Source organism: Gossypium hirsutum, chromosome A11, assembly GCF_007990345.1.
Source record: "Gossypium hirsutum isolate 1008001.06 chromosome A11, Gossypium_hirsutum_v2.1, whole genome shotgun sequence".
Lineage (NCBI taxonomy): Eukaryota > Viridiplantae > Streptophyta > Magnoliopsida > Malvales > Malvaceae > Gossypium > Gossypium hirsutum.
The window spans coordinates 9,357,499-9,384,876 of record NC_053434.1 but is presented as its reverse complement, the minus strand read 5'-3'; the positions used below and the strand labels follow the sequence as shown (position 1 = coordinate 9,384,876).

Genomic DNA, 27,378 nt, shown 5'->3' with positions numbered 1-27,378 from the left:
GAGTTTGGGATTCATGGTTTAAAGATTTGGGGTTACAAGTTTGAGATTTTATATTTAAGGTACAGGGTAAAAAAATATTATCAAAATTATATGTTAATAACATGGAAAAAAATTATTGAAATGTGATTAATTAATTGAAAAGAAACTATAAATAACGTGGTAAAAAGATCCATAAAATAATTTCGTATATTTTTAAATTTGATGACGTTATAAAATTTTATTAATGTCTAAAAATCTTAATTTTTAAAATCATCCATAAATATTAATCTCAAGATAAGATAAAAAAGGAAAAAAAATTGTCTCGAACCAAGCAAATTTGGTTGCACCTTTAAATCGAAGAATGTGAGAAATCATTCAAGAAAAAGAAAAAAAAAATTGTATTGTGCGATTTCTGCACTGGAAATTGGAAAATTCAAATCATGATATTTTGGTGACTCAATGTACTGCATTAACACATCGGTCCATCCTAACATTTAAAACATTTGAAACAAAAATTCCATTAGATGACAACATCTTAGTGTTAATACTAAATTAGAATCACCACCGTTAAAAGCACTGTATTGAAATCAACACCTTTAATTTACATAAAACATGTGAAACAAAAATGTAATTGAAATCATTTAAAACATTTGAAACAAAAAATGTTATTACAAACCACATTTTAATATTGTATTCAAATTATTCATTTAAAACATTTGAAACAAAAATTTCATTACATGTCAACATCCAATAATTTACTACTTGACAAATGTGTCGGATAATATTAAACCCACCTTTTTTTTTTTAATTTCTCTATTTCATATGTAATTTATATAAATGATTAAATTTATTTATAATATAAATGTGACCTACGAGACTACTTTCTAGTTAAATTTCTACTTTCTATTTTTCTAAATAAATAAAATGATTTTTTAAATTATATTCACTATATAAATACAACTAATTGATAATAATTTTTTTTTTGAAAAATCCAATGTAATAAATAATAATAACTATAAAAATGGAGAGATCCATTCGTCATTTTTATGTACTTTTGTGCCAAGGAATGGAAGGACGAGAGCAAAGCAGACTAATTGAGAATTATTAGAATGGTTTTCGACTCACTTTTCGTGTTGGATAATTATTTTTTGGATTAAATAGTTAAATTTTAAAGGTTATAATATGCCCTAAATTCCTTATTTTTTTTATATATTTGAAATTTTTTTATTTTATTTTTTGAATTTAAATCCAATTATTAACACTATTAAAATATTTCTATTAAAATTGTTGGTGTGACATTCTAAATTTTTTTAATTAAAATACTCGTTCGATAATCATGTTACAAAAAATAACATTATAATGGACTTAAATTTAATAAAAAATTTAACGATATTTACAATCCTTTAAATTTACGTTGGGAATTTAATTAGAATAAAATATTTAGATTAATTTATGACATTATAAATATCGAAGTACCAAATTATGTCAAAAAATAAAGTGTAAAGATCAAATCTCAAATTTAAAAATATATAATGATTGAAATTAAAATTTGACCATTTTACATAGTTAAAAGTAGAGGGACCAAAATTGAAATTTAACCATTATATATTTAATACTTGCACTTTCACTAAAATTTTAAGTTATGTTATATTGATCATAATTTGTTTTATAAATACAATGTTAATTAACGAATAATTATTTTGATTTACTGACAAAAGTATTTGAATTTAATCCCTAATAATTCTATTAAATTATTTATTTATTTTGTTTTGGACCTTGTGAATAACAAGGGAGAGTTTGGAGGACAATTATTTCTTTCAGCACTAATGTACTAGATGATGTTGTAATTCTTTTTTCCGCCCCTTTTTCTGTAGAATGTTGTAATTCTTAAACTAACTAATTTGTAGCAACAAGGATTCATTTCCTTTGGAATATGCATTTAACAAAATATTTTTCAACTCCAAAATTAAATTTTTAAACTTAGATTATTGAGATTTTTACAAGTCAATTTTGACTTTTTATAATTTTTTTAATAAATTCAAATAAATAATTTGATTTTTCAAGATTTATAACTCAAATAACTCGAATAATAAATTGATGTAAATACCCTGTTAATTTCGAAAATGAACAAGTTCAGCTCTCTAAAAATATTACAAAAATTAAAAAATGATCTTAAAAATTATTAATTAAAAATATTGTATATTTCTAAAAACATCTTAGAAAAATAAATTTTAATTTTTTTAAAATTTTCTAAATTAATAAATTCAAATCCTTAAACCAGTAATAATTAAGTTTGTCGTGATTATATATGATCTCAGTTAATAAAAGTATGAAACTGATTTAACTCACTAAAAATTTCAAGCCGAATGAAGTTATTAAAATAGGAGTTCGAGCAACTTAATTAACATTTATCTATTTTTACAAGTCCCTACTTATATTTAAATATTGGAATAAGCATAAGGTCAACAATTCATTTTAACCAATATATTTTTGTTTATTGCTCATAATTCCAAAATAAAAATAAAATAAAATAAAAACGTTAAAAATACTAAACTCGAAGGGTCTATTTTTTGGTACTTTTTTGTTACAACCGAATAAATTCTTACATGAAATTTATACTAAAAAATCATAAAATTCAAAGATCTTTTAGACAAATTCCGCATAAAATCAATCACTAACTCGTGTCACTTTATTGGACTTTGATGTCATTACATAGTGGGCTTTCTATTATTAGTCATATTACAAGGCTTTCATATCATTGTCTGTTACTAATTTCGGTCAGTCTACCGCACTTGATTTTATTCAACAACATTATCTAATGATCATACAACATCAGCCAGCTTTCCATCTATTCTTCACTTTGTCTATTTAGTATACTACAGGAGCAATCGCCACAAATGCACACTTGCTTTATACACAGTGAGTAATGAGGAAACAATATCCTGAACTTTTTCTTACCAATTTATTAGACTAGCCCATTGCATATTTCTGGGTCCAGCTCCTAGCAGTTGACTCATACTTAGCTCTGTCCGTCTTGTACATGTGAGCGATTTCCGGAACCAGAGGGTCATCTGGGTTTGGGTCCGTTAAGAGGGAGCAGATAGAAAGCAACACCTGAAATAGGAAACAAGAACCTTTCTAACCTCTTAAAAATACAGTAATGGTTAACCAACTGAATGGAATGCACCCACCAATAAATAAATAAAGCCCAGGAAATAAAAGAAAGAGGTTGCAAAATTGTAACGCTGATCAATATTCCTTTGTTAACTAAATCCCATAAGATGACCACAATTTGGGAAACAGAATGATACTCCAAATTAGTTTGGACCGTCTAATTTCAACCTGCTACATTGGAACAGGTGTTTGATGAAAAAGTCAAAGGAATCGCATGCAATTACGGTTCAACCGTGACATGTACAATTTGGGAACATCCCACACCTAACTTTGTACAACACATGCTGAAAACAGTGCCAGGGTTTGGCAAACAGATTCTCAGCCTACAAACAGTGCTTCATCAAGTAGAGGTCACTTTTATATTGGCTAAATATCATGGCTTCAAGTTTTGGAGGGGATGAATATCTCCAAAAGCCTACCTGATGTTTACTATCCTATCTAGAGACAGCAAAACGAACTCAAACTTGAAAACCCGCTCAAAAAGCACAAATTCAATTTGAAAAAAAAAAAAAAGGAAAAAACCTGAATCCAAAAGATTCGAGCCTAAAGAAAACGCCAACCATGACCTCGAAAAGCATGTTCAAGTAGTCGCGTCTTTCATAAAACCTCAAAAGAAAAAGACTAACCCAAACCCGAAAGGCTTGAATCCAAAATGATCCAAACAAGAAATGCCTAGAACTGCTCCTTTGCCACCTCTAACTCTTCTATCTACCATTCTTATTAACATACGTTTATCATCAAATTATTAGCCATTAGATTATGGAACATTGTTTAAGTTGAAAACCTTTGATATAGTCAGGGCTGGGCTCCACTGCTCCTTTAGTATGTCGAGGCATATGCTACCATTGCTGTTGATATTTGGGTGAAAGACCTTGGTTCTAAAAGCAACCTGCAAGAAACGAAGAAGAGAGCACACAATGAAATGAAAACAGATAGGTAGAGTTTGTTTCATTACCTAAGTAACTTTTGTTGTCTACGACTACAGCCAAAGCCATCCGCCCCAAAAAAGTAAATGAAAAGAGGGAAAAGGCTATTTGGTTGCATAAGCTGCTTTATTATTTACATTCAAAGATAAAAACCCACATATATGTATGGTTCCCATAATATCTTAAGCATGGTTCATGATAGTCTAGCGTGAAAGGTTGGGGTAACTGCAAAACCATAACAAAAAACATATAGACCTTACCTTAGGGGGTTTAAAAGGATAATCAGGAGGAAAATGAATCGTCGCTAGAAAGACACCTCCAGCATAAGGACTATCAGGGGGCCCCATTATTGTGGCTTGCCAATGGAACATGTCTTCAGCTACCGGACCTGACAGCATATGGATTACAATAATATATCATATGCTATAATTTCATACCAGACAGAACCTTTTGCTACTGCATCCAATAATCCCATCAAGACTAAGAACTCCAAAATTCAGATATCCTAAATTAGTACTGCACGCAAGGAACTTAAAACACAGAAAATAACAACTTGAACATCTTCCATCAGGCTGTCACAGCATCACCCTTCGCTAGCTGAAATGTGTCAACATACAAACCTCTTGTGACTATACTTTATTCCAATACTTGCAGACACCAAAAGCAATCTCGTGGAGGTTACTGTCTACAATATAGATAAATTTCATGGTCATTCAGACCTAAAAATACCATAAATTAAACCTTCAAAGTCGCTGACCATGACCATAATTATAAAAAGTATAAATACGGATTATGGAATCATAGCAACGAAATAAAGAATTTGTAAGTACTCAAAAGAAACTTGATACTCAAGAAACTATCACACAAAGATTGATCATGCTAAAACAAGAAAAGGTTATGACAGTCAATCATTTAATTTGATCAATTTTAGTTTCTGTACTTTTTGAATTTGTCAATTTTAGTCCCTGTAATTTTCAAATTCTGAAATTTTAAAACTGATCCAAATAGTAGCAATTAAATTCATTTGGTTGGATTCAATTATAGTCTTGTACTATGCATACAATTGTAGATTTAATCCATATTCTCCAACTGGATCATTCTAAGTCCCTATATTTTTCAAATTTTGAACTTTTAGTCTTGATGCAAATGATAGTCATTAATCTATTAACTGACTTTTAAGTGAATAATATGTGGAAATAACAAGTTGACATGGTATTATACATATGACAAAATGTTTGACAAATTAGATTTTGGAAATAGCAACGTTCAAGCCCACCACAATCTAGGCCCCAGCAAACATACTAAAACCCTAAACCATATTCCCCCCACATTACCCTGTAATCGTACCCCACCACATTGTACCCCCTGCGCTTCGAGCCCGAAGGGCTTGAAGGGCCCAAAGCAAAACCCTGAATCCTAATAAATGAAACCCTGAATCATGAAATCCCCCAGCTCTTATCATTTGATGAGAACTGAAATTTTAAAATTTGAAAAGTACAAGATTAAAAATGACCAAATTAAATTATAGGGACTAAATCCATAATTTTTGCAAAGTACAGAGACTAATAGCAGGAATTAACCACAAAAAAAAAAAAAAACATATCCTACCAAATACCATACACTTGCTAATGTTGGCATGCTTGAACTACCAAGTTCATCATTACATATAAGCCAAAACAAAATAATGACTAGAAGTCAGCAGTGGAAAGGCATAATTTGTATGCCAAAACCGGCATAGAAGCAACGGAAAACAATTTAGCCTCCAAATTTACTTCATAAAGAAGAACAATCGAATGATAAAAGATCTCATGAATACTTCACTATAATAATGCAAAGGTTGTATTGCATAAACCGTTCAATTTCTTATCTAAGTAAATAATTTCTAACAAAGATAGTTTCAGGCTTTAATTTTTCTATTATTAGCTGCATTTGGTTTATCTACATAACTTTACCCGCAGTTCGCTAATAAAATTACTGGTTACCGAACACAAGGGGGAAAAAAATAGTATATACCATACACGCAAATAAACAAAAGGATATAGATCAAGCTTCAAAGAAACTAAGGAAACGTTTGTAAAAATAAAAAATAAAAAAATCGAAGATTAGAGAAGGGAAGTTACCGGTGCTGCATGAAGTAGGAGGATCTTTCTGAATATCCTTGAGCTCCTTCAGGATCCGCTTCGAAGCCATCGACAGAGTCCGACAATCTTGTCAGATCTAAGGGCAGAGCTCCGAGAGAGAAAAACAAGGTAGCGTTCTAGAGAGAGAGAGAGGGGAAGCCAATGTGTTGAAGAAATATGGTCAAAATAGATTAAGCAAATAAAATTAACGGACAGGGAACTTAAATTTTCTGTTTAGAACAAATAAAATTACAGTAAACAAAACACTTCCATTTTTTTATCGCCGGAAAATCTTAATCTGGCGGAGAAATGCGGGTCCCATTCTGAATACAACAAACGAACGGCTGTTGTTTGGACGTAGACATCGACGGTTCGTTGGTTCCATTTCTCGATTGGTTACTCCCTGTGGTTCGCTAAGGCCCTGTATGGAACCCACTTTGACGTTTCTGTAGACGGGTTTCGAATTGATTATTTCTCCAAAAATAGTTTACTCAACGAGAAGTTAATTTTATTTTTTTTTACAATTTTCGGATTTTTAGAGCAAAAATTAATTTTTTTAAGTTTTGGGAATCCATTATCTCAAATTATGATACTAATTCATTAAAAACATTTTGTAATTCATCTGAATTCAAAGAACGAGAATTTTAACATATTTCGAATTTTTTTTAAGAGTCATCGAACAGGCCATATTTGGATTTGAAGAGAGACTTCCACTTTATTATTCATCTTCGCCCTGCCACTTGTTCAACAATAACTCTCATGATACTCTTTTACATCCTTTTCTTCTTTTTTTGGCTCCATAGTATCCTTTACCCTCTCGTATTTTCTTGATACCTCCATGTAAGAAAACTTTATTAAAGATTTCTACATTCAAAGCACACATGTGTATTATGGCCTTGGCATTTGATTATGCCTTCCATATTTTTTTTCATTGGGCATTTCTAAAAGACTCTTTGTGATTATTCTCTAAGCATCAAAATTATATGCTTGGACAAAAGTATTTCATCATCACTTTTCAATGAGAGCCGTTTTTATCTTTGGAGAGTGGAGGAAAAAAATAGAATGACCATCTTCCATATTTATTACTTTGACTTGATAACCATTCTCTTCCAATTCGAGTGCCTTGAGTGAAAAAGATATTTACTTCAAATGGAGACCTTGCATTGGTACCAATTGATAAGCATTGGTGGGTGGATTTTATCAAGAGGAGATGTATTGGTGATTGAAATTATTTTGCTAAGGGGTGAGGAAAGATAGAAAAGATTGACACGGTTAATTTGTAGTTGTTTAACTTCGATTGCTTACCTTCACTACATTAGCCTTATTTGTCAAAATTTTCTCTCATTCACTAACTTGTAACCTTTTAAGGATAGGAATAACCTTTAATAATTCTATCTTTTGCAATCTTAAATGGAACCTTTTCCCTCTATATTTTTTATGGCTTAGATAAAAATAATCAAGTTTTCAAGGATTAACTAGAACCTCTCTAACTTTCAAGGCGAAAACTAAAACCTCTCCCCCTTTCATAAAGATTGATTTTGTGTGAATAAAGAAATACCTATATTTGCAATTTTTAAGCTCTCTATACGATAGAATAAAGATTTTACAAAGATATAAAAATAAAACTCTCACAAAAACTATGTAAAAAAGAAAGAATGAATGAAGAAATTAAAGTTTTCTTGTATTTTCACTTCATTTGATGCTTGGATATGGATTTTTTTTATTTATTTGAATGTTGATCTCTTACTTCTTGTAATAGTATTAAGATATATTTCTAGCAATGATGAGTAAGGATGAAAAATAACTATTAAAAGTGAAATAGTGTTAAATCTAGGCCATGGTTAGTTAGATATTAATACTACGAGACTAATTATCAATATCATGATACTCCTGAGTCAAATATTGATACATAAAAAATAGGTACTCATACTTTAAAAATAGGTATCTATATTTTACCATCTAGAAATGGTTGTGGCTATTGACTTCTAAGGTATTAATATTCTAGATAAAACGTTGATACTTAACCACTAAAATGCTTAAAAATAACTTTAAAATATTTTTATTTGACTCAAATTTTTTTGAAATATATCAGATCGATTTATTAAAGGGTTTTTGAGTTTTTTAAAACTTTGAAAATAATGAGATTTTTAATAAAATTTTCACAATATAACTTAAGAATAAATATGAAATGTTAAAGCTAATTGAGTCTTAGCTTGATTGGCATTGGTATTATTGTCAGTGCAAGAGAACACGAGTTCGAGTGCGTTGAAGCACATTATTCTCTTATTTAAAGGTTGAGAAAGGGCTATGGGTTTTAGAATTTAAGGTTATTAACCTATAATAAAATAAGAAATGTTGAACTGAAATCATTTTGGATTGGCTCAAAAATATTTTAAGTTTATCAAATCATTTAAGGTTACTAGGCCTTTTAATTCTTTAATTTATTTTTAATTTTTCGGGAAATATTTATTTTAATATTTTTAGCGTTTTTGATGTAATATATTTCTAAATTTTTTTATATAAAAATAAAATAATTTTTTAATATGGGCCACCCGAACCTAGGATTTTATTGGGGCCAGACCTAAACCCGATCCAACCCAGCCTATAAACAAGTCTAGTCCCCTCTAAACATTCATTAATTTGATTTTTTTTATAAAATTTAAAATTGTGTATAAAAAATTGGTAACATTTTTAGTTTAAATGTCATTAATTATATTAGTTTAAAATGTTTATTACTTTTTCAATGAGTTAAATGAATATATTTACATTAGTTATGATATTAATGTTTCCATTATACATTTATTATGGGAAAAAAGTTAAATCATTATAATATCTAATATAAGTTTATATTTTAATTTTTTTAATGCAGGTAACCTTATATAAAGTAGTTCTATGATTGTTTGATCGTTTTACTTATTACTATTTTTTTATCATTGAATTAAGCAATTTTTTTATCATTGAATTAAGCTTAAATGGTTAAAAAAAACTCATCCAAAGCACAGCTTAGCTTGCAAGGCTTTAGAAAATCTATAATTATGTTTATATTTTATAATTAAAATTAATAAGATTTATTTATTAAATGAATTGAATGTTTATTAATAAACTTATTTAAATTTGTTTAAAGCTCATTTAATTATTTGCGAACATGCTTGTTTATTAAATAAATTTTGTATTTTTTTCTATATTCATGATTAAATTTTTAATTGCTCACGGATATTTTTAATTATATGTCTATGAACGTATTTATAAAATATTTATTTAATATTTACGAATGAATATATTTAATTTAAACAAGTTAACACAATAATACATAGATAAATAAAAACACAATTTTAAAATACTTAATAACACGAAAATTCTTAAAAATTAAAAAGAGCCTGTTAATTCAAATTCAACTCATTTCTGGCTTCTAGCTCTACCCTGCAATAATCGTAGAAATACGAAAAAGTATTGGGGCGATCATTTGATAATTATCCATTTGATAATATCCATCTAAATGTGGCCGCAAATTTTCACAACGATTTGGATCAACGCAGGGTTTTTGGTCAAGCATCGGCGTCACATTCCATCCTTTCTGCCCACCCCACTTTTTTTTTTTTTTCTTGAATGTTGCTTAGCTATTATAATCGAAGAAATCCAACACCGATGGGAAGGTGTGGAGCTAAACATCAAGTTACGGTTTATAAGTGACAATGAAGCATCAACTTATATCAACAGTAAAATGTCAAGCTAAGGCTTATTATTCAAAGATTTTAGACAATGCACAGACACCCAACATCCCTGTTGTACCAGACATGCCTAAATTTGTGTTGTTTTTCAACAGATGGGCCTTAATCTTCTCTTAACGGAAAAGGGAATTGGGGGGGTGGGGGGATTCGGTGGCCTTGTTATAGAAAAAAAAAGAATGTAATATGGGGAAAGTGGGAGTGTCCGGCTTTGTGCGTCGGTGGAATTTTTGAAAACGACAAGTTAGTGGATAACGGCAAGCGACGCTATAGCGCTTATGTAATAATGTCCCACATGGAAGAACATGCGCTTTCATTCCATCCAACCCCATCCAATCCTCTCCCTCGGACACTGTCTCTACACCACCAATACCTCTACTTATAACTTTTTTTTTTTTCAAGGTCCCTCACAATTACTCATTCTCAGTTAACTGATCATCCCTTTTTCAGTTATTAGTTTACTTACCATGGTATAGGATAAGCAATTCATTTAACAACCCCTCAATTACTAGTTGGAACTCAATTACTTTCAAGCAAAATAATAGGCAGGTATACGACGTTTTTATGAGTTAATAGTACCAAACACCCCCAAATTACTAACCACATTCTAAATTAGTCCTTAAACTTTAAAATGTTCAATTTGATCATTTCATTATTAAAATTATTAATTGAACTATTAAATGACACGTCAAGTATTTCGTGATATAATTTGAAATATAAAATTTAAAGTAAAACATTTTCGCATAATTTTTAACCGTAAAAACTAGAAATAAAGCAAAATTAAAAAAAAGTGTAAACGATAAAGTTTCTGTAATAGCCTCGAAAACTTCAAAATTTAGATTTTCAATATATTTATTTTTTATAAAAATTTTCATTTTAAATTATGCCACATAAGATATGAGATATCATTTAATATTAAATTAATAATTATAGTAATAAAATGACCTAATTGATATAACTTGAATAATTTAATAATATAATTAGAATATTTTAAAGTTCAGAAACTAATTTAAAATGAAAGCCATAAGGATGTAGGTTGGAATTAACTATTTTTATATGACAAACATAAATTCATTTGGATTGCCTTTGACAACAATTAAAACAAGAACTAGTGATTATCTAAGTTCTTGTTCACTTCACTTACATACCTTGCTTGAAGCATACTTCGGGATGCAGTTGAATTCAATGTGTTGCAGATGCCAAAAAACTACAGTATAAGTAAAAGGAGAAAAAAAGAAAGAAAAGGAAACAAGTAGAAGACAAAAGTAGAAAGAGTTCCCGCGTGAATCCCTGCCACCCGTACCTGTACCAAACTCCTCGTTTCCTATAAGGGACAAATCTCCCTTCTTTCCCATTCTTCTATTCACCCATTTGTTTTAGATTACCTGCAAGTTTTTTTTTTCTCTTTCTTCCCTCGCAGTTTTAGGCTTTTTAGTTACTGGCCTGGCCTGGCCTGTAGACCTGATCCGATCCCAACAAATTTTCTTTTGTTCTATTCTTTCACCCTCGATCACAAATCTCTTCAGATCTCTGTACCAATCGATCATTCGGCATTGCAATCGATAAGGTTGGTATTTCTTTACAATTTCCATGTCTTGAATTTATATCCCACTCATGGATCTTTAGACTCTTCACCTTTTCCCTCTTTCTTGTTTATCGAATTCTGTCAATTTGCATGCAAGTGCTTGCTTTCTTTTAACTCAATTGGAGAAGTAAGCTAGCTTAAATTAGCTCCTTTCTTGCTTCTTTCTCTGATTCCATATACAAGCAATGTCGGAACCCCCAGTGAAACCGGTTCTCCAAAAGCCACCTGGATACAAAGACCCAAGCTCCCCGGCCGGTCAGCGTCGGTTCAGGCCACCGCCACGGAAACCGGTTCTCCCACCTTCTTTCCATCCCAAGAAAAGAAAGACTAGTTACGGTCGTGCTTGTTGTTGCTGTTTCTGCATCTTCTTTTTGATCTTCCTTCTCCTCATTCTCATTTGCGGCGCTGTTTTCTACCTTTGGTTCGACCCTAAATTACCCGGCTTTCACATCCAATCATTCCGGATCTCCCGCTTCAACGTCACCAAAAGACCCGACGGAACCTACCTCGACGCCAGAACGACGACGAGACTCGAAGTGAAGAACCCAAACGGAAAGATGACTTATTATTACGGAGACACGGAGGTTGAGGTCAGCTTCGGGGAAGGCGGGTATGAGACCGAATTGGGAACGACGATGGTGCCGGCGTTCACCATGCTGCAAAAGAACACCAGGAGTTTGAGAGTGGAGACAAAAGCGAGTAACAAGCTAGTGGTTGATGAGGTTGGTAATAAGCTCAGGGCTCGGTACCGAAGCAAGAGTTTACCCGTGAACGTGGAAGCTCGGACCAAAGTTGGAGTAGGTGTGGCAGGGTTGAAGATCGGCATGGTCGGGGTGACCGTTAAGTGCGATGGAATGTCCAAGAAACAACTTGACGGTGGTGACATGCCCAAATGCGTCATCAACATGTTAAAATGGTAACAATGCGTCAAACTTGTCGTTATAATATGTTACTGTGTTAGGCTTCGTTTGCAGGCTGGATGAGAATCTCTTCCCCTTGGGTTTATTCTGTCATTTTGTCTTTTAAGTTTCCTTTGATTCGCCAAGGAAAAAAAAAGATTTCTTTTATTCAATTATTTATTCTCAATGATGAGCTTCAATGTGTGATGGAAATCGTTGCTTTGGCTGCAGGCTCAACATTCATTGACACAAATCACATGCGTCAAAGTTTTCAATCGTAAGAAGGATTTGTTCATTTGATCAATCGGGGTGTAATTCATGAATATTTTGTATCCCACATTGGATTGTATTGTAGCAATTAGTTTTGTCTTTCCTTTTTTTTTTTTCACTTATTTTTTTTCAGTATATAACTATTTATTCATACATTACACTATACTTTTGGAAAATAAAAAAAAGGGGAGAGATCCCACGTCAAAGAGTTATCATCTATATCACATAGTAAAAGGCCTAACGTGCTTCCATGTCTGAACTTTGGCTTCTTGTGATGTAACGGAATACATGTAATAAGTTCAACTTTTTATTATTTATTCGGGGTTTTAACTATTTGTTTATTCTGGCTGGGTGTTTGATTGATTGATTATTTCTCTCTCTCTCTTTTTTATTTTTTTATTTGAGAGAAAATGAATTAAGGTGGTGTGTCATTAAGGAAAATAAGGTGTGAGAGTGAGATGAAAGTGGGAAGATGATATAAGATCAGACGGGGGTTACTTATTGACTGAACACCATGCTGTGTCTATGACTGTCTCGTAAAGTAAGGATAAGCACTGAAAGATATAGGGGATCTGTTGTATGTCCAAAATAAAATAATAACTTTTCTTCTTAAATTAGTGGTTCTACTCATCAATTAGCATCAGGATCCTTGTCCATTATCTATCCAAACCAATAAAATAAAAGCTACCCCAAGCGATATAATTGCTGAATTTGAAATTGAGAAGGCTTACTTCGCCCACATCTAATCCAAGGAAAAAGAATTGTAATTTGAGAGTATTATAAGAAATAAGGTTTTTACGCTCACCCATTTTACTTTTATAGGTATAGCCCAAACACTTCCAACACTTCTTTCATTTTGATTTTATCCCTTCTACAATACAACTTTGATTGTTTTTTCTTCTCTTTTATTTGATATGTTAAGAAGCTTTGCTTTAATTATCTTAAAAAGAGAAAAAAAAAAATTGGATCAGACTTTCCATTACCCCCCCCCCCAAAGAAAAAAAAAACTGCAATAAAAATTAAAAAATCTAAAAAATAATTGAATATTATTTTAATAAATGTTTAATTTTTTAATCTGATTTAATTAATTTTTTTGCTGTCAATTTTTTACATTTCAAAGAATCTTGGATTTAATAAGAATGATCAAACTACTAATCTTTCCTATTTTTTATTAAATTGGTTGAACTGATCAACTAATCAATTCAGCCTAAAATAAATTTAGTCCGATTTTAAAAACACTAAAAAATACAGACACTAAGGAAAGAAATACTCTATTAGGCCCAAACCCACAAAGTTCCCCTACGAATTAATGACAGCGTTTTTATAGGCAAAAACCCTGCAAAGTTCCCCTACTAATTAACGACAGCGTTTTGTAGGCAAAACCCAGGAGGTTTTTTTGTCCATCGGAAAAGCTGGGCGGCAGAAATACGTTAATCAGCAGCAACAATTGGGTTGTTGTAGGCGAAGATGGAATACGTGAGCCCTGAAGGTCTCCGCTTGGATGGCCGCCGTCCGATGGAAGTAATCTTCTCTTTCTCTCTTCATTTTTTTTCTTCTAATTTATTGCCTTCTTTTATTATTATTGATTTCATTCTTCTTAGACCCTGTTCTTTATTTTGAAATTCCTTTTTCTTCATTCCTCAGATGAGACAGCTTCGTGCAGAGATCGGTACCGTCGCCAAAGCTAATGGGTAGGCGCTGCCGTTATGACTTGTTTTACCTACCACTATATCTCTTTTATCTGAAATAGCTTTTTTTTTTCTCCTTTTCAAATTTCAATATTCAGTTCTGCTGTTTTTGAGATGGGCAACACCAAAGTCATTGCAGCTGTGTATGGCCCTAGAGAGGTGACCTTTTACTTTCATGGTGTCTTCACATTGTTACACATTTATAAGGCTCTTGTTACTTAATTTGTATGTTTATGTTTACTTAGTCACTGATCAAGCATAGATTGGCTTTTTTTTTTGCCAGAATTTGTTTAGCTATTTAATTAGATGTTGTTTTGTTATAGATGATAAATGTAGTCAATGTTTTCCAGGTGCAAAATAGGAGCCAACAAATTAATGACCAGGCACTGGTAATGTTCTTCAAGTTATATGTGTTGTAGTTGTGACTTCAAACGTTCTTTGGGTTTTTATATGTGATGGATATCAGGTGCGCTGTGAATATAGCATGGCTAATTTCAGTACCGGAGATCGCATGAGAAAACCAAAGGGTGACAGGTGATCTGGTTTTCTTTTCCATTTTTTATTTCTTAGAATGATGTTAAAGTTAAACCACGATAGGTGCTGTTTGACATAATCACCAAGTATTTTCAATCTAGCTGAAGAAATAAAACATCTGATTTTTTTTGTGGAAATCAGATCAAGACAAGTAAATTAAACTGATTTTAGTACTTTTAAATGCGTTCTTGTGGTATTAGTTTATTTTAATCCCTTTTTAGTATGAAATGATTTCATTGAAACTGAAATATTAGAATTACAGAGCATTGAGGCATGATATAATTGACAGATATTAGGTTTGTGATGAGTAAATTGAATTGCCCATTGACATGAATCTATTCTTTCTTCATTTAGACGGTCAACAGAGATATCTCTTGTCATCCGTCAAACCATGGAGGCATGCATTTTGACTCATCTAATGCCTCGTTCTCAGGTTTGAATTATTTCCCAGTAATATACCCAGCTGGCATTGATTTTTAGTTCTTCTGATTTTCATTAATATTCTTTTTACCAGATAGATATATTTGTTCAAGTTCTTCAGGCTGATGGAGGTAAATTGAAACTTATCCAAACTTCTTGTTGATCATTGGCTTTGTTTTAATGGCCTGATTGCACAAATCCAGATTGGTTTGTGCTTCAATTCTATTTCCACAAAAAAGAAACTCTATACTATCTTTAAAGAATTAATAGATTTGTGCGCTCTGTCTTGTTTACTTGCTAGTTCTTTTCCCATATCTGTATATTCTAGAAAAGAGAAACATAACCATACTAATGTGTCTGCAGGAACTAGATCTGCATGCATCAACGCTGCAACTTTAGCCCTTGCAGATGCTGGGATCCCAATGCGAGATATCGTCACTTCTTGCAGTGCTGGGTATCTAAATAGCACTCCTTTGCTAGGTCAATCTTCTCCTCCTATTCCATTTGAACAATTAAATTAATGTTGGTTTCTATATGTCTATTCCATCTGAACAATTAAATTAATGTTGGTTTGTATATGCAGATTTGAACTATATTGAAGATAGTGCTGGAGGTCCTGATGTCACTGTAGGGATCTTACCTAAGTTGGACAAAGTGACTCTTCTTCAGGTTTGCGATCACGCTATTTTCCTTTTTTTCCTGTGGCAATAGAAGTCGATGCTGCAATCTGGTTGTTTTTCGTTGCATTGCAGCAATGCAATTTAACAACCCACAGTTCGTTTTATGAGCTGTTGCTTGCCTATCTTGTGCATTTTCCTTTTATCGTAACTTATCTTCTGATTTACACGAGACTATGGACTAGCCAAAATGATCTGTGATGAACTTGTGAAAAAAATAGTTGAGAGGTTGGTTAAGGCAATGACTAACATTACATAAAATACAGATGGATGCTAAGTTACCTGTGGATATCTTTGAAAATGTGATGGGACTTGCAATCGAAGGCTGCAAGGCCATAGCAAACTACATTAGAGAAGTAAGGACAGTTGTTTGCTTTCTTTTATCTGCCAAGTCCTCCATTTCTTTTCCATGATTTGTACGATAAGCATGCCTAGCAGCATTAGTTTAAGCTTTGATTGCTTTGCTTGGCAGGTATTACTAGAGAATACCAAGCAACTGGAGTATCGCCGGGGTCTATAACTCTATGTAAGCGGAAGTATTTGATTGTTGACTTATCGTGTTAAAAGATTCAACAAACTATTCTATACAGCATTCTGCTTATGTTTAGATACCCATTCTTTTTTGTTAATTTGGTATTTTGCTTCTTTTTGTGTTTTTTCTTAAACGAAAAGATTTCTTATTATTGCTTATAATTTGTTTCTTAAAGTGGGTTTTACAGGGTAAGAAAATTCGTAACAAATTGAATACTCAATATTATGTTTTTTAAATTTGGATTATCTGATGATATAATTGCATTCGGTAGCAAATTAAGTGCTACTTTAACATTGCTTTTAAAAAGTGTTGTGAAAAAGTGATTTTAAGAAGTTTAGTGTTTAGTATAGCTATCAAAAAGTACTTTTAAGAAAACATGGTATTATAAGGTAACAAATATGCATGAAAATAATGTTCAAATTAGTTAATATTATGATATTTTAGTAAGGATATAAAAAATAATTTATTATAACTTGTTAATATTTTAATATATGAAATATAAGTTTTAAATAATTTTAAGCAATTAATATTAATTATCTATAAAATTTAATTAAATTAATTAAATTATATTTTAAATATTTAAATATAATAATTAAAAATTTGTAATTAGATATTAACATATTTGTATTATTTTAAAAAAAAATTTAATTAATGATTTTATTTTAAAATGTAATTTAAATATATAATTCAAATTAGATATTAACATGACATAGAAAACATAAACCTACTAAATTAAAATATTATATGTATTTGGATTAAAAGTTTAAAAAGGGGTAACATTTATATATTAAATATAAATTTTTAAAATTTTCAATTTAAAGTGAATGAAAAATGAGAGAAGAAAAATGGAAGGATGAAAAGGTAATAATGTTTTCATAAGTGTTTTTAGCTTAAGAAAAATTAAAAATTTTAGTTTTCTGAGTAAAAATGCTTTTGAAAATCTACTCGTTCAACTAAAAATTGTGTGTTTAACACAGTTTTTCTTTCAAACATTTTTTTAAGTATTGCTAAACACAATCTAACAAAATCTTAATATCAATCTCTATTTTTTAAATTATGCAAAGGATTTTTAGTCTGTGAAGAGGTTCAAACTTTTGCTACTAATCCTCTATTATTATTATTATGAATCATAAATCTCGAAATGATTTGTTACTTATAAGTAAATCATATTTTATGATTTTATTCAAAGGTTTAGTCATCGAGAGTAATAAAACAATATACTGATTCAATAAGTGGTTATTCAAATGACTTTTTAATTAGGTTTTAATATTATTTTGGGCTCCTGTTTAGTCTTTTAAGCATTCTGTCATTTTGCCCCTTAACCCCTTAAATTATTTTTTTCTAATCAAAAGCTAACACGTGGACATTCATGAGTTAGAATTATTGATTTCTTACTAATTTATTTTATCACATATACAATTACTGAACTGTTAAATTCTGCTAAATAAGTCCATATAAACTACTAGACTGATAATTTTTAGCTGAATGGTAAGATTTTACAATATTACTCAATCAGACTTATAAACTTTTCAAAACTCTAATATCATTAATTTCTCAACGGACAAAAACAGGGATTTTGGCACAATCGCAAAATTCCAAGCAATGAATTTGTAATTGGGAAAAGGGAGCAGAGACATAATAATAGAGTTAGAAACTAATTAATTGGGTGTGAATCGCATCTATATCTATAATAAACCCATGTGTATGAGTTGGCCAAACGTCATTCATCTTGCAGCGCAGGTGAACCGTTAAATGCGTGCTCAGCTGGGCCCATCGCGTCCCTCTTATATGACCGCTATCCCTTTCGGTTTCAACCTTCAATTTTGCACTACGCTCTCAGATTTTCCATTTTTAGAAAATTTTCTAACCACCCACTGTTTTAGATAAAAAGGCGGAGACGTAAACAACAAAAACTCTTCGAGGCAACCATTTGGCATTGTTTTTTTTTCTGAATAAGTGGATTTTGCTTACCTATTTGCCATGTATTGGAAAGTCAGGCTCAGCAACCACTCTTAAATTAAAAACAAAAAAACAAAACAAAGGGTGTTCTTGTATCTGTACTGTTACAACAACACTTGCTCATCTTGTTGGCTTGGCATGAGAATTTCAGAGTTTCTACATACTACTTACACTCAGTTCAATGCTAGCTTGGTTTAGTAACATTGAACTATTCCTACATGTCGTACCAGTGGCTGTGGGACGTGTACTAAAAATATCCTACATTCTTACATCAAAACACCATGCCTCTCTGCACATCAAATTGTTCGCTACACAATGTTGATGCTACAACTGAGAGTTCCACCCGTCCGGTCCACTCCTCACCTGGTTTCAATGTCACTGGCTTCTCAATCACAGCTCCATCCACGCATAGCATCTGTTTGTACTCGTCGTCTCCAAAATCTACCATTGATTTCGATTTCTTCTCCCATGGATTCCATACCACTGTTCACAACAGAATCACAATTTTTTATCATACCATGTCGAGCATTCTTACTCTAGAAACATCCTCATAGTACTTCAACTTACCAACATCAGGTAGTCCATCCTTTCTAATAACATATGTTCGCTTCCTTTCATGATCAAGTACAGCAACTACGTTTGGAGTACTGAGATAGACTCGATCCACCTGTCACACACCATTTGAAGAACATTTAAATCATTATTCTTTAAAAATCATGTAGCAGCAAAACTTGCCTACCTCGGATTCGAATGTTATGGCATCTCCTTGCTCAGTAAAGCGTTCTTTTTGGCAAAGGTTGTCTAGGTAATCAAGCGTCTCCAGCCCTTCTATCCTCACTTCACTGTCAACACAGTTCATATTCAGGTTAGAAGTACTTCTAACCTCTATTTGATCAAAAGGGAAGCTGTTTGTTAATACGATATCAAAATGGATTCCGGCAAACAGCACTCTATATACCTGATGTCCGAAACTGACAAGTATGTATGATAGGCAAAAGAGAAACTAAATGGCTTCCCGTTGACATTCCTAATTCGTGATATTAATGCAAGACTTCCATCAGCCGCAAGTGAGACTCTCAGACGAAACTCAAAACTGAAACGGGAAAAGAAAAAGTCTGTCAGCAACATATACGAAACAAGTTTACTTATAAAGGTCACAGCAACTGATGTAGCCACCAGACAACTTGCAATCTATCCTTTCCTGGATGCAAGACTTTGGCACTCTGTTAGTATAAAACCTCATTAACAGTTAATACCAGTACATGTTTTTCATTTAAGCAGACAAAGTGAGTACCTATGGGGCCAGCATTTGAGATCTTCTTCGGATGGTTTAAGCAATAGGTCAATGAAGGATTTGGCATGGGAATCATTAGGACTAAGAGGCGGAGGATTCTCATCAATTGTCCAAATCTTGTTCCTAGCAAATCCATGTTGCTCGAGTGACCTGCAGTTACCGAACTAAACCAAGCATCCAAATCAACAACTCCCATAAACAACCATGAGAATGATTCCATGTAATTTACCTTTACTAAAAGATGGAAAGAAGACTACCTGAGGAAAACAAATAGGGATTCCACCTCGCACAGCTTTGGGGGGCTTAAAAATCGCCTAAAAGACCATGAATCAGTTTCCAATTTCCACCATGATAAAAGGGGTTTAACTTACAGAATCTATAGTCATAAATCGAGGCCAACTCTTAGATAACTTGTATAGAAATTAAACATCCTTTAAAAGGAATCATATAAATCAATAAAAACAACCCTGAAAAGCTCCAACAAGCCTACCTTACTACTGGTAAAAAGAAGTTCTTCCCCTTGATCATTCCTCCATGAAGTGACCTGTCCTCCATGTAAGCTAACCTATAACATTAAAACACAAATTAATTCAAATTCCAAATCAATTAAAACACAAATCCTGTCATGGAGTAACTATAAAGAGAGAGAGAGAGAGAGAGAGAGAGAGAAAACACGAAAGAACAAATCTGAAATCTGACCCTTGCTGAAGCCCCTCGAGGGCTCCGAAGAACAATCTTATCAACCCCATTCCAATCCTTTGTAATCTCAGTTGCCGCCCTATAATCCCACACTGCTGCAGAATGCCCCATTTCTGAACCCAGATTTCCCCCCTTTTTTTAACTAAAGAATTCTAGAATTTAAAACAAAAAAAAAAGCGTGTAGAATTCTTAGAAGCACCGAAATGCCGACGACAATGAATTCAAAGACAGTGGTCAGAGTGAGAAGTTCATTAACAACTCTAAACTTGTGAGAAACCTCTGATCTCGTGAACTTAAAGCAAAAAACTCAACTACCAACTCAAAGATCCCTGGTCTTTGTTGACAATTACGTCTCAGATCTAAGGACCCTTAAATTTGATCTTTTTCCCCAAAAATCAAATTGCTGCTACTAAAAAGACTGCCATTGAAACCCTAAAGACTCGAAGATATGAACATCTGGCAACTTTAAACACCTACACCTAACACCCCCACAGGCCCAGATTCACAAACAAATCATGCTCAAATTTTGTCATTTAACACATCACAAGAAGACAATTTTAGTAAGTACCAATAAACATAATAAAAAAGAATGTACATCTATTACAGTATTACAAACACTTTTCCTCAATATTTAAAAAAAAAACCAATCCCCTGTTCAAAGATTTAAGTTTCCAAAACTCATCAAAAAGTGAATTTTTTTAAAAATAATAAAACATTAAAATTGTAACAGGACAGAATCCACTTGGGGGAGATAGATCAGAAACTATAGAATAAATAAGACTTAGAAAATTAGAAAAAAATCTAAGCTTCAGTACTTTCCTTTCGTTTTTAAAACTGCAAAAGCTGAAAGCTAGGACCTAAAGGCTAAAGCAATGTTCATTTGCATGGAAAGAATGAAGATGTTTATATAAGCCCTTTCCCAGAAGAAGTAAAGAAGCAACCACATTTCCAGGTTGATCTTTTTTTTAGAAAAATATATGAGTAAAGCTAAAATTTTAACGAACAAAAAGCAAAAAAAAAAATAATAATAATAATAATAAAGGTAATTAAACATAAATAAAAAGAAGAAAGAAGGGGTGTCGCCTGTTGCAATAATCTAGGACATGGAGATACGAGAAGTACATGTCCTTTGTACAGAACGGTCAATATTCAAGATTTGAAAATGATAAAATTTCAGATTATGACAATTTCTTTCTTTCTTTTTTACATTTTTCTAATCTTTAACTTGACAGCGAAGACAAAGAGAAGCATCCATTTTAAATTTTGGATCATCATCTACCTTAGGTAACAAACAAAGGCTATTGAACAAAAATGAAAAAAAAAGGTTTTTTTCCCTTTCTTTTTAGTCAAAATCTGGGGTGAATTACATAAAAATCCTCCTTCTTTAAAATAATTATTAGATTAGGCTGATTTTTTTATGAAATTATGAAATTAGACTGAAATAATGAAAACGCTTTCACTTATAAGCGTTTTCAGCTAATTTGGAGAAAAACGCTTCTAGTCACTCTCAATGGCTACGCCTCGGAGGACTATAATTCTTTTTCGATATAAACCCCCCATTTCATTTTTTTTTCAATTCAATCTCAACTATCTTTCTCTCACATTCTCACATCTTTCTCAAATTTCTTTTAATTCCCTCTTAATTCCTCACTTAAATTTTATTTCTCTCTCAACCCTCTTTTATTTTATTAAAATTGTATTAAGATTTTCTTAAATTATTTTTTTATTACAATTTATTTCATGTTTTTCGAATTAGTAATGACAAAATCTCTAATCCATTTGAATGTCAAGCACATTTTGATCAATCAATTATAAATGGTAAGAATTTTATTATTATATTTAATCTAATTTAATTTAAATATTTTCTTGATATATTGGAATTTAATATTTTCTATGTTTTTTTTTATACATAGCTGGAAGATTGGACATGGCCCTTATTAGTAGGGTGTAAATTAAACCTCAAACTTGTGTAAGTGCATTGGTGGAAATGTGAAGACCCGAGACGCACACATTTAATCTTCTAAGCGGCGAGTATACTATCACTCTCGAGAATGTGCAATTACAGCTCGGGTTATTGGTGTGTAACATCCGCATTTTAACTCGGGGTTAGGTACAGTGATGGATCGGGTCAAGAATTAGTATAATTTTTTAAATATAATAAATAAGAATTTTGAGTATTAAATTAGGAAGTATATAGATCAAATAAGAAATTAAAAAAATTAAATACTCTTTAGATGGAAAATTTTAAAATAGATACATTGATTTAATTGAAAGAATAAAAAAATTGTTGTGGCCAAAGTAGGAAAAATATTAAGTTAGGAGATATATAATACTATAATAGTAGAGGAAATGAATGAAAGATTAAAAAGAAAATTAACCAAAGTGTTATATGAGTCATATTAGTAAAAATGAAAAAAGAGAAAGGACAAAGTGGTAATTAGCCAAGTAGATATTTATTAGGTGTAATGATATGGGTAAAAGTAAAAAGATGGGTGACTTATAAAGATTTAGTAGCAATTTGACCATTTTAATTAAAAAAGTGAAATATTTTAGTGGAATAGTGTAGAAAAGATGAAATATATCTTTCTTTTCTCAAACACAAACCGTCGCTACTTCTTCTTCTCCCCCCAACATCCATCCAACTTTTCTTTTAATTCCCCACATGTCCTTCCATCATAGTTAAACCATCAAAGCTTCAAACCTTTATTTTTTTTTTTTGAAATTTTCTTAGTAAAAATCAAAGAGCTAAGGTAAGAAATGATGAAATTATCATACCATACATGTTTATTTTTATTAAATAGTATAGGAAAATTACTTGATTGTGATTTTTTTGAACATATAAATATGTTTTATATGAAATTGAAGAGAAAGAAAAAAAGAAGAAGAGAGGACCTAATTGAAGAAAAAAAAGGGAAAGAAAAGGCTATGAAGTGAAGGAATAAGAAAATCCATCATCTCAACATTTTTGTTGTAAGTATTGTAAGATTTTTAAATTATTTTTATTTAAATGCTTATATTGTAGTATGGAATTACTTAAAACAGAAATGTAAAATATATATTTAAATTTGTAAATAAAAAAAAGAGATTAAATTATGAAATCATGAAATTTGTAAAGAAAATTATAGGTGGAGAATATGAAATGGTATATTGTTTGAACACTAAGTAATGATGTTGTGATAAAAGTATATGTGTGAAAAAGGTGTGATATTTGTTATTTATGAAATGGTGACTAAATTATAGATGATGGAAAAAAGAGAAATCTTTTCCGAAATATTTATGTAAAGTATTTAAATGTATGAAATTCAGCCTTAATGCCCAAGTAGACGAAATTTAGAAGTACTAGGATATTAGTGGCATGCCATTAAGGGATCTTAGCGCGCTCTCCGATTGTTAGCACATTAGTGTTCTCCTTTTAGCACATTCGTGCTCTCTGTATAGCACTTTAGTGCTTTCTGTTCAATAGTGCATGATAATGCACCTCTATATTTGTTCTATATATCCGGTGTGTTCTATAAAATCTACTTTGGCTAAGAATATGAGTTGTGAACAAAAGTAAATCAACAATGTGTTTAGGTAAGTTTGACAACATACAAAAAATAAGTTAAGTTTCATTAAAGTAAGGTATAGTTGAAGAAACTTGTATGTGTGTAAATCTGTATTAGTTGAATAAGTTGTGTAAATATGTATTTGTTGAATAAGTTTAAAATATTATGTTATGTTTCATTTATCTATTTAATTCTTATAGTTAGACTCAAAAAGGTAGAGTCGGGTTAGGAGATCTCTCATCTCATCGCATCCTCAAAAGCTTCAAGAGTAGGTACCATATTTTGAATTAAAATGGCATGTACATAGGAAGACCAAATGTGTTCCCATGTGTTAGGGACTAAAATGAAAACTCTTGAAATTCTATCTATTTTGGTTTACTTGAAGTATTTTGGTCTATATGAAATGAATTAGTGAAACTATAAGTATGTTTGCAAATGTGGTTTGGTAAGTTAAACTACTATGTATAAATTTTTAAATTAAACAGTATCTAGCCAAAATCGTTTTGTCACCAAATGTAATAGTCTTATACCAAGTCCATAGGATCGGGTTTTTGGATGTTACACTGTGAATGGCCCAATAGTGACCGAGTCAATTGTCGCAGCCGATTGAGGAGACGTATGCGAGCAACTTTTGGAGAGGGTTTCGAAAAGGATTTATGGATCCCCGATAGATATGAATTGTTTAATAAGAAATTTTGGTGGGCTCGATGCAGATTCGGGAGAAGTCCAAAGGGAACACGCTCGGGCATACATCATTATCATTGGAAGTCTCTTAATGTCTGATAAGTCACGAAATCTTATCCATTTAAGGTGGCTGATAAAACTTGTTGACTTTACAGAAGCACATAAACTTAGTTGGAGGTCAGTCATGTTGGCGACATTGTACCGGTAGATGTGTCGGGCGACGAAACCCCAAAATATTAAAATAAGTTGTTGCATGCTATTATTGCAATCATGGGCATGGTACCAACTGTCATTTTTATGTCATCGAACAGACTATCCTTACACATTCTCACTCGTAACAAGGTAAAATTCATTAAATAATATATTTATCATAATAAAATTATTTAAAATTTAAATTATTATGTTGACATATTGTTTTCAATAGGTGGAACCATGGACCGAGTTACGTGGGACTACCAGATGAACTTCGAGATATACGAATTCTATTAGACTAACAATCAGAAGCGGATGTATGTATTTTTTAAATTTGAATTATATAATATTAACTTAGTTGATCTAAAAATTAATAGTATATATATAATTAAAAATTTTATTATTTAACCAAATCGAGTAGTTCGAGTTTCGATTATAAATCAAATTAAATTTTATAATTTGAATATACGGTTGGTGTAAATATGATGCTTCTAAATATTGAATTAAATAATTATTAACTTTACATCTAAAAAAAATTATTAAAAAAAACTAAAGAATATAAAAAAAAACTTAAAAAAATATAGAAAAAACTCGAACCCCTATACAACCCTAAACCTAAATCCTAAAAAAAGGACAAACTGAAAACGCCTTTAGTTGGAAGCATTTTCGTTATTTCGGTCAAATCTCGTAATTTTACAAAAAAAAAAACCAATCTAATTCAGTAATTACTTTAAAAAATCAGGATCTTTTAGAAATTCACTCCAAAATCTAAGACCTACTGGATAAAAAAAAAGTTAGCTTGTATTATAACATTGTCATCAATAAATATACTATTATAAAAATATATCCCGATAATAATGAGACACTTGCAAATTTCAACCTTTGAGAAATTTGTAGAATGAAGTCAATATAAGGTTGTTTTTTTTTTAACTTAAAAAAAATTAAATCTAATTAAATCGAGGTTTAATTATTTTTAATCATACTCATTTTACTTTCTATATTGTATTTGAATTATTTTTCATTACACAATCTTAGATAATTAATAACGTGGAATATATTAGTATTATTACTATAATCTAAAATAAATAATATTAATATTATTTTAAAATTATTTCTTACTACTAATTAATAATAATAAAAAAGTGTAGAATTTTGGTCAAAAGCAGGATCCAATTCAATACCTTAGCTTCTACAACTCCCAAGAGTAGAGTAGACAATTGGTATAATTACAATACACTCCAAGTTCCATAAAAAGCCTTACTCACATCACTTTACATATTTTTATTTTACTTAGCTTCTATTAGCTTTTTTTGGGGGGTTATTCACCTTTACTTTCAAACAAAAATAATTAATTAAAACATCAACTAAACTGGAAAATTTTGGTTGGTCTAGAAATAAAAAATAAACATTTAATTATGTATTTAGTTTTATTTTCGTCGCTCAATCATTAATTATTTTAATTTAATTATTTAAAATTTTTAAATTAAATATTTTAATCACATTCCTGTTAATTGCGATTAGAGAGTAATAAAAACAGTTGACGTATGTTTTTTTATTAGAGCAATAATAAATTTAATCATCCAAAGTTTGCATATTCTATCAAATTGTTCCTAAATAACAAATTTAACCCTCAATGCTTACAAAATTTATTATTTTAGTTCTAATTCTAAAAGTTTAAAAAAAGGGAAATACTAAAAAAATAAAATCAAAATAAGGTCAAATATTTTAAAAAAATTATTAACCTTGAGGGCTAAATTTGTTAAATTTTTTAAATTTATGATTAAATTAATAAAATATATAAATACCAGTGAATTAAATTTATTATTAGCCCAATAAAAAGAAACCGATATTATTTTTTTGTCACTCCTCTAAAAGAAACTAATGGGAGAATGTCTAAATCGAAAAAAAAAATCAGGTAATCAAATAAAACTAAATGTGTATTCAAATAACTATTTTTATAATTTACCCAAAATAAATTCACAAGCCTTTTCTGAAATTTCCTAATTTTAAATCTAATTATACAAATTACAGAAACAAATAGTTCTGGGCATAAAAGCAGCCAAAAAAAAAAGAGAGGTGATGATTAATTACCTCGTGCCATTTTCAAAATAAAACATTGTAAAATCAAGACGTTGTATCCCATTTTTCTGTATTATATGGCTATAATAGGAGATTACGTGCATGTAATGAAGCCTTTATTCAAAATGGTCCTCGCCACGTATAGTCTAACAATTTCTTGTAACATGAATACAATAGAATATATTTAATTATTATAGAAAATGAATTTGGATGTCTTAATATTCTATTGTGGAGGTAAGAGAGAGAGGAGGGGGGGGGGGACATGTGCAGGACAAAAAATGCTGGCAGTGTTGGAAGGAGATTTAGGGTTCGAAATTTTGATTTTTGAAAGCATGTGGGCAGGCAGCCTCCTATTTTGGACTTTTTTCTATGTTGGTCTTCATTCACCCATTTCATT

At 31.0% G+C, this 27,378-nt stretch overlaps 4 protein-coding genes across 5 annotated transcripts; 2 read left to right on the top strand and 2 right to left on the bottom strand.

Annotated features, from left to right (window-relative positions):
• Positions 1–2,641: 2,641 nt before the first annotated feature.
• On the bottom strand, positions 2,642–6,676 carry LOC107909776 (ubiquitin-conjugating enzyme E2 28). The gene is made up of 4 exons (XM_016837424.2): positions 6,200–6,676; positions 4,340–4,467; positions 3,938–4,042; positions 2,642–3,093 (listed from the first exon to the last, which is right to left on the bottom strand). The coding sequence occupies exons 1-4, from the start codon at positions 6,267–6,269 to the stop codon at positions 2,950–2,952; spliced, it is 447 nt and encodes a 148-aa protein (XP_016692913.1). The 5' UTR covers positions 6,270–6,676; the 3' UTR covers positions 2,642–2,949.
• A 4,604-nt stretch (positions 6,677–11,280) lies between these two features.
• LOC107909775 (NDR1/HIN1-like protein 13) lies at positions 11,281–12,995 on the top strand. Its single transcript, XM_016837423.2, has 3 exons — positions 11,281–11,491; positions 11,693–12,425; positions 12,640–12,995. Exons 2-3 carry the CDS (start codon positions 11,695–11,697, stop codon positions 12,653–12,655), a joined length of 747 nt encoding a protein of 248 aa, XP_016692912.1. The 5' UTR covers positions 11,281–11,491; positions 11,693–11,694; the 3' UTR covers positions 12,656–12,995.
• A 938-nt stretch (positions 12,996–13,933) lies between these two features.
• Positions 13,934–16,642, top strand: LOC107909774 (exosome complex component RRP41 homolog). The gene is made up of 11 exons (XM_016837422.2): positions 13,934–14,199; positions 14,323–14,369; positions 14,465–14,525; positions 14,717–14,755; positions 14,833–14,900; positions 15,255–15,333; positions 15,415–15,451; positions 15,684–15,800; positions 15,904–15,989; positions 16,264–16,353; positions 16,470–16,642. The coding sequence occupies exons 1-11, from the start codon at positions 14,146–14,148 to the stop codon at positions 16,515–16,517; spliced, it is 726 nt and encodes a 241-aa protein (XP_016692911.2). The 5' UTR covers positions 13,934–14,145; the 3' UTR covers positions 16,518–16,642.
• A 1,886-nt stretch (positions 16,643–18,528) lies between these two features.
• LOC107909773 (putative glucose-6-phosphate 1-epimerase) lies at positions 18,529–21,936 on the bottom strand. 2 transcript variants are annotated; one of them, XM_016837421.2, is made up of 8 exons: positions 20,482–21,936; positions 20,273–20,347; positions 20,040–20,096; positions 19,783–19,946; positions 19,447–19,581; positions 19,228–19,330; positions 19,056–19,155; positions 18,529–18,971 (listed from the first exon to the last, which is right to left on the bottom strand). In XM_016837421.2, exons 1-8 carry the CDS (start codon positions 20,590–20,592, stop codon positions 18,760–18,762), a joined length of 957 nt encoding a protein of 318 aa, XP_016692910.2. In that variant the 5' UTR covers positions 20,593–21,936; the 3' UTR covers positions 18,529–18,759. The 2 variants fall into 2 exon arrangements, with proteins under 2 accessions (XP_016692910.2, XP_040936912.1); XM_041080978.1 differs by having other exon boundaries at positions 19,783–19,932; positions 20,482–21,758.
• Positions 21,937–27,378: the final 5,442 nt, after the last annotated feature.

What these genes read in the sequence shown, in the direction of transcription:
- LOC107909776 (XM_016837424.2), bottom strand. Translation starts at nt 6,269, where the DNA reads ATGGCTTCGAAGCGGATCCTGAAGGAGCTCAAGGATATTCAGAAAGAT. An exon ending in TCCTACTTCATGCAGCACCG is followed by an intron (nt 4,468 to 6,199) that starts GTAACTTCCCTT and finishes ATATGCTGTCAG; the next exon opens with GTCCGGTAGCTGAAGACATG. An exon ending in ATCCTTTTAAACCCCCTAAG is followed by an intron (nt 4,043 to 4,339) that starts GTAAGGTCTATA and finishes CGTTTCTTGCAG; the next exon opens with GTTGCTTTTAGAACCAAGGT.
- LOC107909773 (XM_016837421.2), bottom strand. Translation starts at nt 20,592, where the DNA reads ATGGGGCATTCTGCAGCAGTGTGGGATTATAGGGCGGCAACTGAGATT. An exon ending in CTCGAGGGGCTTCAGCAAGG is followed by an intron (nt 20,348 to 20,481) that starts GTCAGATTTCAG and finishes TTAATGTTATAG; the next exon opens with GTTAGCTTACATGGAGGACA. An exon ending in GGATGGACTACCTGATGTTG is followed by an intron (nt 18,972 to 19,055) that starts GTAAGTTGAAGT and finishes TGTTGTGAACAG; the next exon opens with TGGTATGGAATCCATGGGAG.
- LOC107909774 (XM_016837422.2), top strand. Translation starts at nt 14,146, where the DNA reads ATGGAATACGTGAGCCCTGAAGGTCTCCGCTTGGATGGCCGCCGTCCG. An exon ending in AGTTCTTCAGGCTGATGGAG is followed by an intron (nt 15,452 to 15,683) that starts GTAAATTGAAAC and finishes ATGTGTCTGCAG; the next exon opens with GAACTAGATCTGCATGCATC. An exon ending in AAATAGCACTCCTTTGCTAG is followed by an intron (nt 15,801 to 15,903) that starts GTCAATCTTCTC and finishes TTGTATATGCAG; the next exon opens with ATTTGAACTATATTGAAGAT.
- LOC107909775 (XM_016837423.2), top strand. Translation starts at nt 11,695, where the DNA reads ATGTCGGAACCCCCAGTGAAACCGGTTCTCCAAAAGCCACCTGGATAC.